The sequence below is a fragment of the Eriocheir sinensis genome, chromosome 7 (genome assembly GCF_024679095.1).
Source record: "Eriocheir sinensis breed Jianghai 21 chromosome 7, ASM2467909v1, whole genome shotgun sequence".
Classification (NCBI taxonomy): domain Eukaryota; kingdom Metazoa; phylum Arthropoda; class Malacostraca; order Decapoda; family Varunidae; genus Eriocheir; species Eriocheir sinensis.
The window spans coordinates 15,981,557-15,991,556 of NC_066515.1; the positions used below are offsets into that span (position 1 = coordinate 15,981,557).

A 10,000-nucleotide genomic window follows, 5' to 3' on the forward strand; every position below is an offset into this window, starting at 1 on the left:
CACAAGCTCTCCCTTCCTTGACCGTTCCCTTCACCCATATCACAAGCTCTCCCTTCCTTGGCAATTCCCTTCACCCATATCACAAGCTCTCCCTTCCTTGGCCATTCCCTTCGCCCATATTACAAGCTCTCCCTTCCTTGGCCATTCCCTTCACCCATATCACAAGTCCTCTCTTTCTTGGCCATTCCCTTCACCCATATCACAATCTCTCCCTTCCTTGACCGTTCCCTTCACCCATATCACAAGCTCTCCCTTCTTTGGCCATTTCCTTCGCCAATATTACATTCTCTCCCTTCCGTGGCCATTCCCTTCATCCATATCACAAGCTCTCCCTTCCTTGACCGTTCCCTTCACCCATATCACAAGCTCTCCCTTCCTTGGCCGTTCCCTTCGCCCATATGACAAGCTCTCTCTTCCTTGGCCGTTCCCTTCGCCCATGTGACAAGCTCTCCCTTCCTTGGCCGTTCCCTTCACCCATATCACAAGCTCTCCCTTCCTTGACCGTTCCCTTCACCCATATCACAAGCTCTCCCTTCCTTGGCCGTTCCCTTCGCCCATATCACAAGCTCTCCCTTCCTTGGCCGTTCCCTTCGCCCATATCACAAGCTCTCCCTTCCTTGGCCGTTCCCTTCGCCCATATCACAAGCTCTCCCTTCCTTGGCCGTTCCCTTCGCCCATATGACAAGCTCTCCCTTCCTTGCCCATTCCCTTCACCAATATCACAAGCTCTCCCTTCCTTGCCCATTCCCTTCGCCCATATGACAAGCTCTCCCTTCCTTGCCCATCCCCTTCACCAATATCACAAGCTCTCCCTTCCTTGCCCATTCCCTTCACCAATATCACAAGCTCTCCCTTCCTTGCCCATTCCATTCGCCCATATGACAAGCTCTCCCTTCATTGGACATTGCCTTCGCCCATATAACAAGTTCTCCCTTTCTAGACCAATGATGGTGATGACGATAGTGATGGTGGTGGTGGTGGTGATGGGGTGGTGAGAGGGAGGTAGATATAAGGTGATGTAAGAGGAGGAATGATGGAAAGATAGAGAAATGCAGGAGGAGGAGGAGGTGGAGGAGGATGTGGGTAGGTGTGATATATGTGACATCCGTTTGAGAGAGAGAGAGAGAGAGAGAGAGAGAGAGAGAGAGAGAGAGAGAGAGAGAGAGAGAGAGAGAGAGAGAGAGAGAGAGAGCAGTATAATCTCATCAGCCGTAAATGGCGCATACGTAAGAGCTATTCGGCGCTTTAGTAAACATTATTATTATTATTATTATTATTATTATTATTATTATCATTTTTGCTACTGGTAATACTATCATGACTTTCTCTCTCTCTCTCTCTCTCTCTCTCTCTCTCTCTCTCTCTCTCTCTCTCTGTAGGAAATGATGCGCAATGTCCTAAGAACCCTTCATATCCTACACGTTTTTTTCCTAGAAGAGAGAGAGATTTACATAGATTTACATAGAAAATAGACCACACAGACCCCATGGTCCAGACTTGGTGGTCTGTCCTTAAACCTAAGTGATTTTACATTAATCAGAAGGCTCCAAAACGTTGCATTTCTACTCTAGTTGATATTAAGTTGAAGGAAGTGACGGTCGAGCTTATTTTTGAAGGAGTCAATCGTGTTACACTGGACCACTGATGGTGGAAGCTTATTCCATTCTCACACTACAACGCTGGTGAAGAAAAATTTGGTGCAGTCTGAATTTACTTGTCTACATCTGAGTTTTACGCCATTGCTCCTCGTGCGCAAAGTGTCATCGATCATAAACAATGTTGATCTGTCTACATTCGTGAAACCATTAAGTATTTTAAAACATTCGATCAGTTTTCCTCGGAGGCGACGTTTCTCAAGAGAGACCATGTTAAGGGTGGAAAGCCTTTCTTCGTAGGATTTGTTGCGCAAGGAAGGATCATTTTCGTTGCCCGAGAGAACACCTTCTAATTTAGAGAGATCCTTTGCAGAGAGAGAGAGAGAGAGAGAGAGAGAGAGAGAGAGAGAGAGAGAGAGAGAGAGAGAGATTTTATTGTCATCTACTAAATTAATATAGCTGTGTGTGTGTGTGTGTGTGTGTGTGTGTGTGTGTGTGTGTGTGTGTGTGTGTGTTCATTACATGTATCACTGTGAACGTAATAATGTCTTCTCTCTCCCTTTCCTCCTTTTTTTCCTCCTTCTCTTCCTTTCTCTCCATTTTCTTTCCTCCTTCTATCACTCCTCTCTTGTGACTCATTTCTCCTCTCTCTCTCTCTCTCTCTCTCTCTCTCTCTACCTGTCCTGTCTCTACCTCTCTCTGACATGGACAACTTTAATTAACCTGTCAAGCTACCTGTATAACTCTCTCTCTCTCTCTCTCTCTCTCTCTCTCTCTCTCTCTCTCTCTCTCCACAAACACACAAACATACATAAAGCTCTTCCTCCTCCTCCTCCTCCTCCATACATACATACATACACATGCACGCACCTGGCCTAACTACCCATTTACTATTACAAGCAATAAGTACCTCCTTCCTCTCTCTCTCTCTCTCTCTCTCTCTCTCTCTCTCTCTCTCTCTCTCTCACGTCAAACTATTAATGTCTGGTCTGTTCAAGATAACTGTGCGAATAGGCCACGCCCCCTCACGCCCAGCATCCACCAGTAAGGCTAATGTGACGGAGATGAACAATGAGGCCATGCGCAGCTATTGTTTATGACTACCATATCTATACATTACTAGTAAGATTTAACCTTTCCCAGCATCCACCAATAAGATTTATCCTTTCCCAGCATCCACCAGGATGATTTATCCTTTCCCACCATCCACCAATAAGATTTAACCTTTCCCAGCATCCACCAGTAAGATTAAGCCTTTCCCAGCATCCACCAGTAAGATTTATCCTTTCCCACCATCCACCAATAAGATTTAACCTTTCCCAGCATTCACCAGTAAGATTTAGCCTTCCCCAGCATCCACCAATAAAATTTAACTTTTCCCAGGATCCACCAATATGATTTAGCCTTTCCCAGCATCCACCAGTAAGATTTAACCTTTCCCAGCATCCACCAGTAAGATTTAACCTTTCCTACTATCCATCGATAAGATTTAACCTTTCCCAGCATCCACCAACAAGATTTAACCTATCCCAGCATCCACCAATAAGATTCAGCCTTTCCCAGCATCCACCAGTAAGATTTAACCTTTTCCAGCATCCACCAGTAAGATTTAACCTTTCCTACTATCTACCAATAAGATTTAACCTTTCCCAGCATCCACCAATAAGATTCAGCCTTTCCCAGCATCCACCAGTAAGATTTAACCTTTCCCAGCATCCACCAATAAGATTCAGCCTTTCCCAGCATCCACCAATAAGATTCAGCCTTTCCCAGCATCCACCAGTAAGATTTAACCTTTCCCAGCATCCATCAGTAAGATTTAACCTTTCCTACTATCCACCAGTAAGATTTAACCTTTCCCAGCATCCACCAGTAAGATTTAACCTTTCCTACTATCCACCAGTAAGATTTAACCTTTCCCAGCATCCACCAATAAGATTAAATCTATCCCAGCATCCACCAATAAGATTCAGCCTTTCCCAGCATCCACCAGTAAAATTTAGCCTTCCCCAGCATCCACCAGTAAGATTCAGCCTTTCCTAGCATCCACCAGTAAAATTTAGCATTCCCCAGCATCCACCAGTAATATTTAACTTTTACAAGCACCCACCAATATGATTTAGCCTATCCAGCATCCACCAGTGAGATTTAACTATTTCCAGCATACTCTACTACTACTACTACAACTACTACTACAATTACTACTACTATTACTACCACTGCAATGATAGGATATATTTCAGGGACAAGGCGAATAACATTTAGCATAGCCTTAAAGATAACGACAACATTACTAATGATAATAATGACAGCAGTGATAATACTGATAATAATAGTTTTACTCACTTTTCTTCTCTCCATCTTCCTTTTCCTCGACTAGCATGGAAGAGAAATTAGACGAGGGATAAAGTTAGTGTACTCTCTCTCTCTCTCTCTCTCTCAAACACATACACATAATAAATTCAGTCACAGCAAAAATAAATCGTAAGGAAGAACGAAAGAAAAATCTGTCGCACTTTTGAAATACAGCACAAATGAAGGAAAATAATAACACACTTATTACAAAAAAACCTTACTTCCTTATTACTGTTACAAAAAAGAAAATATAACTACTTACATCTATTCCTTACAAGCATATAAACTTATAAATAGAGACCAATACATCATTATTATACCTTATGAACAGGTAATAACAACCATGTAACAACAGAAATTAATTACGGTCAGGTAAACACTAATTAAAGGTGAAAATTACCAGGTAAAGTGATATTTGCAGGTAAAAATGACCGGGTACAACCTAATTACAGGTAAAAGTGACCAGGTAGGCAATAATTAAAAGTGAAAGTGACCAGGTAAACACTACAGGTAAAAATGACAGGGAAAGTGATTATTACAGGTATAAGGGATCAGGTAAGTGATAATTACAGGTGAAAATCACCAAGAAAGTCATACTTACAGGTGGAAATGACCGAGAGAGTAATAATTCCAAGTGAAAATGACCAAGAAAGTGATAATTACACTTGAAAATTACAGGAAGTGATAATTATATGTGGAAATGAGAAGGTAAACACCAATTACAGGTGAAAATGAGCAGGAATGTGATAATTACATGTGAAAGTGACCAGGTAAACACTAATCACAGGGGAATATGATCAGGCAAATACGAATTACATGTGAAAATGGGAAAAATAAGTCTAACAGGTGAAAATAACCGGGAGAGTCTTAATTACATGTGAAAATAATAAGATACTGACTAATTAGAAGTGAAATTTATCAGGTAAATAATTGTAACATGAAAATGACAGAGAAAGTAATAAAAACACGTGAAAATGACCCATTACCCAACAAAACACACAAACACCTCCAGGTAAATACTTAAAACAGATTGATATTACCTGGAAAGTGATAACTGAGGCGACAGGTGAAGGTGAGAGGTGAGGCTCTGAAAATGACTCAATTAGCGCACTCACCTTCCTTGCTTCTGAGAGGAATCGTCTCCTCTGTGAGTGCGTGCAAAGATAAGGTGAGATTGAGAGTGAGTGAGTGAGTGAAAGTGAGAGTGAGTGGGAGTGAGTGAGAGTGAGTGAAAGTGAAGGAGTGAGGGAGGTAGTGCATGAGTGAGTGAAAGAGGGAGTGCGTGAGTGGGTGAGTGAGTGAGTGAGTGAGTGAGTGAGTGAGTGAGTGAGTGAGTGAAAGTGAGTCAGAAAGAAAGAAAGAAAGAAAGAAGGAATGATAGAAAGAAAGAAGAGGAGAAAAGAAAGGAGGAAGGAGGAAGGAAAGAAAGAAGAGAGGAGAGAAAGAAAGAAGTGAGAGAAAGTGAGAAAAAAGAAAGAATTAAAGAAAGAAAGACAGGAGAGGAGAGAAAAAGGAAAGAATGGAGAAAAGAGAGATGGAAGAAAAGAAGAGAGAGAAAGAAAGAAAGGAGAAACAAAGATAATGATGATAATTATTAATAAAAACATCAAAGTTATTACAATTACACCAAAATTACTTAAATATACTTAATGTAACAGCCAACAGGAAACACTCAAATGTGCATGTAGGTATAGGCGTGTACACATAAAGCTACACACACACACACACACACACACACACACACACACACACACATACATACATACATACACCGGAAAAAGCAACACAGCAAAAGCGATATAAGCAACAATAAGCGGAAAGAGGAAGAGAAGAAGGAGGAGGAGGAAGAGGAAGAGGAGGAGGAGGAGGAGGAGGAGGAGGAGGAAGATGTAAAAGAATAATAAGAACAGGGACAAAAATATGAAGAACGAGAAGAAAAAGAAAAAGAAGAGGAGGAGGAGAAGGAGGAGAACACAAAAAAATCAATCTCTCTATCAATCTATATGTAACTTCCTTCTCTACTACGATATATAGTAAGGCAAATAGATAGAAGGATAGATGGATACATAGATAGATAGATAGACAGATAAGTCACACACGCTTCTTAGTAATTTGTAAAGCCATTGCAAAGCTTATAAGAGAGATAAATGGATAACAACAACAATAATAATAATGATGATAATTATAATAATAATAGTAGATTGAAATTAATAGCATGCCTTAAAATAGTAGCAGCATTGGTGGTAATAGTAGTAGTAGTAGTAGTAGTAGTAGTAGTAGTAGTAGTAGTAGCAATGAAAATAATAACTAATTAAAACAAAATGAAAAAAAAAATGATAACAAACAAAATCAAAAGAAGAAATATTAATAATGATGACGATACTTTTTTTTTGCTTAATCTTCATGGAAAACTATTACGAGAGAGAGAGAGAGAGAGAGAGAGAGAGAGAGAGGATGCTAGGAGAGTATGACGCAAGCGATTGCGATAAGCTGATGCAACTCTCTCTCTCTCTCTCTCTCTCTCTCTCTCTCTCTCTCAGAAACAGAAAGCAGCCACGTGTTTTTGACCCTACCCCCCATTCTCTCTCTCTCTCTCTCTCTCTCTCTCTCTCTCTCTCAATCACTCAGTCAGTCACTCTCACCCCCTATCTCCCTCCTCCTCCTCCTCTTCCGCATTCCAAGTGTCCTTCCTTCTGTGTGTGTGTGTGTGTGTGTGTGTGTGTGTGTGTGTGTGTAATGAATCTATTGTCTGTTTTTGTCTCTAGTGTGTATATATAGTACTTGTGTGGAGGGACTCTCTCTCTCTCTCTCTCTCTCTCTCTCTCTCTCTCTCTCTCTCTCTTCATTTCGTTACCTCATCCTGTCTTTCTTTTTTTTTCCCCACTTAATGATTGTTCTCTCTCTCTCTCTCTCTCTCTCTCTCTCTCTCTCTCTCTCTCTCTCTCTTATTAGTATTCCGGTCACAGTAATAATGAAGGGATTTAATCTTGCAATCATCATCATCATCAGCAGCAGCATTCACAAACATCATATCTTCCCGTCTTCCTTATCTTCATTACTCTCCTCCTCCTCCTCCTCCTCCTCTTCCTCTTCCTCCTCCTCTTACTGTTATTACGGCTATTGCTTATCTAATGAGATGGGTATGAGCACCGAGACCACGCGTAGCTAGTCATCTTCATCTTCATCTTCCTCCTCCTCCTAATTTTCCTCCTACTACGACTCCTTCTCCTCCTTTCTCCTACTGTTTATTTTTCTTCCTTATTCCTTCTATTCCGTGACCTAATCCTCCTCCTTCTAATCCTCTTCCTTCTTCTATTTATTCTGCTGCTAATCTTGCTCCTCCTCCAAGAAAGGATACAGCGCCGAGCAACCAAACAAATTCCAGCGCTCCATAACTTGACGTATGACGAGCGTTTAAAGCGTTTAGATATGTTTTCTTTAAAGAAGCGAAGAGTAAGAGGGAACTTAATGAAGTGTTCAAAATCCTTAATAGATTCGAAAACATTAACCCAGATAGTCTATTTCAGAGACACCAACACAATAACACGCAGCAACGGTATGAAGTTAAAGGGAAACCGATGTAACACGCGCGCAGAAGTTATTTCAATAATAGAGTCGTCGATCACTGGAATAGACTCCCACCGTCAGTAGTTAGCGCACAGTGTATTAATAGCTTCAAGTCTTCATTGGATAAGTATTTCAGAGATATAAGATTTTACTGACCCTTTTTCATGTTTCAGGCAGTGAGGTGTGGGAACAGTAAGGTTAACAGGATACTGGAGCGTACCCCTGTACCAAAGGTAAACGAGGATCAAGCCTCTACCGGTAACCCCTGAAACTATATCTCACCCCATCGTGAGCAGTCCAATTTAATACCAGCTTTTATTTATTTATTTATTTTTATTTTTATGACAACTACATACACTGTTTACTGACCCTTTTTCGTTTGTCTCAGGCAGCCTGCAGCACGAGTACAACCTGAATACATTAGTTTCCCCCTCAGCTTAGGTCACCAGTAGTGTAAGTTAAGGGTAGTGATTTCCTTTTATTTCTCTCTTTACTGTAAAATTTCCATGTCCCTTTCTTCCTTAAAGGCACATGGTGTTCTCTTCTAACTATTTCCTGCCGGCACGTTGCCGGAGGGAGAGGTGGGTGGGGAAGAGCCTTCATCTATTCTATCCTGTCCTACCACACGTAGATTACTAGTAGTAGCGGTAGTAAACAGACACCCTCGCCACAGACCGACAGGTCTTCTGGTGTCTGTTCTTCCTATGTATTCTTCCTCCTACTACGACTCCTTCTCCTCCTCTCTCCTACTGTTTATCTTTCTTCCTTATTCCTTCTATTCCTTGTCCTAATCCTCCTCCTCTTCCTTCTTTTATTTATTCTCCTGCTAATCCTGCTCCTCCTCCTCCCTCTCCTCCTAATCCTCTTCCTTCCTTTATTTATTCTGCTGCTAATCTTGCTCCTCCTCCTCCTCCTCCTCCTCCTTCATTTACGAGCATATGAATAATTATACTTCTAACACTTTGTTCTCTATTAGTCATGCCTCCTCCTCCTCCTCCTCTTCTTCTTTCTCTAACTTGACCTTGGCTAGAATAATCCGCCCTCGCAACACACACACACACACACACACACACACACACACACACACACACACATATACATATACTTAATTAGGTACTTGCACGAGTGGGACATGTGTTTGTGTGTGTGTGTGTGTGTGTGTGTGTGTGTGTGTGTGTGAAAGTGCATACGTGACGAGAGAGAGAGAGAGAGAGAGAGAGAGAGAGAGAGAGAGAGAGAGAGAGAGAGAGAGAGAGAGAGAGAGAGAGAGAGAGAGAGAGAGAGAGAGAGAGAGAGAGAGAATAAAAGCAACAAAGTAATTATTCATGAAGACAAAAAAGAAGGAGGACGAGGCCGAGGAGGAGAACAAAAATTTACAAAAGGAGGAGGAGGAGTTGCATGTCTTCAAGTACTGCACATTAGGAGGGCAAAGTGGAATGCCCTCTCTCTCTCTCTCTCTCTCTCTCTCTCTCTCTCTCTCTCTCTCGTTATCTCTCTATTTATCTCTCTATCTATCTCTTTTTACTTCCATCATGTTTTCCTCATTGTTTACTTTTCTTCTCTTTTATCAATTCCTCCTCCTTCTTCTCTTCCTCCTCCTCCTTCTTCTCTTCCTCCTTCTCCTCCTCCTGCTCGTATAAATAAATTAATTCAATCCTCCTTCATATCCTTCCTTTCGTCTCCTTCCTCTTACCATATTTTCCTCCTCCTCCTCCCATATGTTTCATTATATAACCGCCTCCTCCTCCTTCTCTCTCTCTCTCTCTCTCTCTCTCTCTCTCTCTCTCTCTCTCTCTCTCTCCTTTCAAATATAATATGTACTCAGTAACCCAGTAACTCCTCCTCCTCCTCCTCTTCTTCCTCCTCCTCTTCTCACTCTCCATATGTTACCCTTATCTCCTTTCCTCTCTCTCTCTCTCTCTCTCTCTCTCTCTCTATCAGCTTAATTTTCCTCCCAACTTAATTTTTTCCCCTTAATACAAAATTCTTTCCCTCTTTACCTCCTAACATTTTTCCCTCCTGCGCACACACACACACACACACACATGGTAGTTCTGAGGGGAGGATTAGGAGAAGGAGGAAGAGGAGGAGGAAGTCAAGGAAAACATGATGAAAAAGAGAAAGGAAATGAGAAATAAGGTAATAAAGAAAGCTGGTGGAATGTGAAGAGAAATGGAAGAGAGGAAAAAGAAATGGAAGAGAGGAAAAAGAAATGGAAGAGAGGAAAAAAAAATGGAAGAGAGGAAAAAGAAATGGAAGAGAGGAAAAAGAAATGGAAGAGAGGAAAAAGAAATGGAAGAGGGGAAAAAGAAATGGAAGAGGGGAAAAAGAAATGGAAGAGGGGAAAAAGAAATGGAAGAGGGGAAAAAGAAATGGAAGAGGGGAAAAAGAAATGGAAGAGGGGAAAATTGAAATGGAAGAGAGGAAAAAGAAATGGAAGAGGGGAAAATTGAAATGGAAGAGGGGAAAAAGAAATGGAAGAG

The 10,000-nt window shown here is 41.4% G+C and overlaps 1 protein-coding gene and 1 long non-coding RNA gene across 4 annotated transcripts in view; both read right to left on the bottom strand.

Moving 5' to 3' along the window:
* LOC126993113 (putative inorganic phosphate cotransporter) overlaps positions 1–10,000 on the bottom strand; it is a 61,887-nt gene that overhangs the window by 41,794 nt on the left and 10,093 nt on the right. For all 3 annotated transcript variants that reach the window (XM_050851969.1, XM_050851970.1, XM_050851977.1), the window contains 2 exons: positions 5,066–5,095; positions 3,942–3,971 (listed from right to left, as the gene is read on the bottom strand). In XM_050851969.1, coding sequence (XP_050707926.1) covers positions 3,942–3,971; positions 5,066–5,095 — 60 coding nt within the window. The remainder of the gene's footprint in view (positions 1–3,941; positions 3,972–5,065; positions 5,096–10,000) is intronic.
* LOC126993124 (uncharacterized) lies at positions 2,301–3,935 on the bottom strand. Its single transcript, XR_007747431.1, has 3 exons — positions 3,420–3,935; positions 3,240–3,389; positions 2,301–3,179 (listed from the first exon to the last, which is right to left on the bottom strand). It is a non-coding gene; the product is annotated as an uncharacterized LOC126993124 (long non-coding RNA).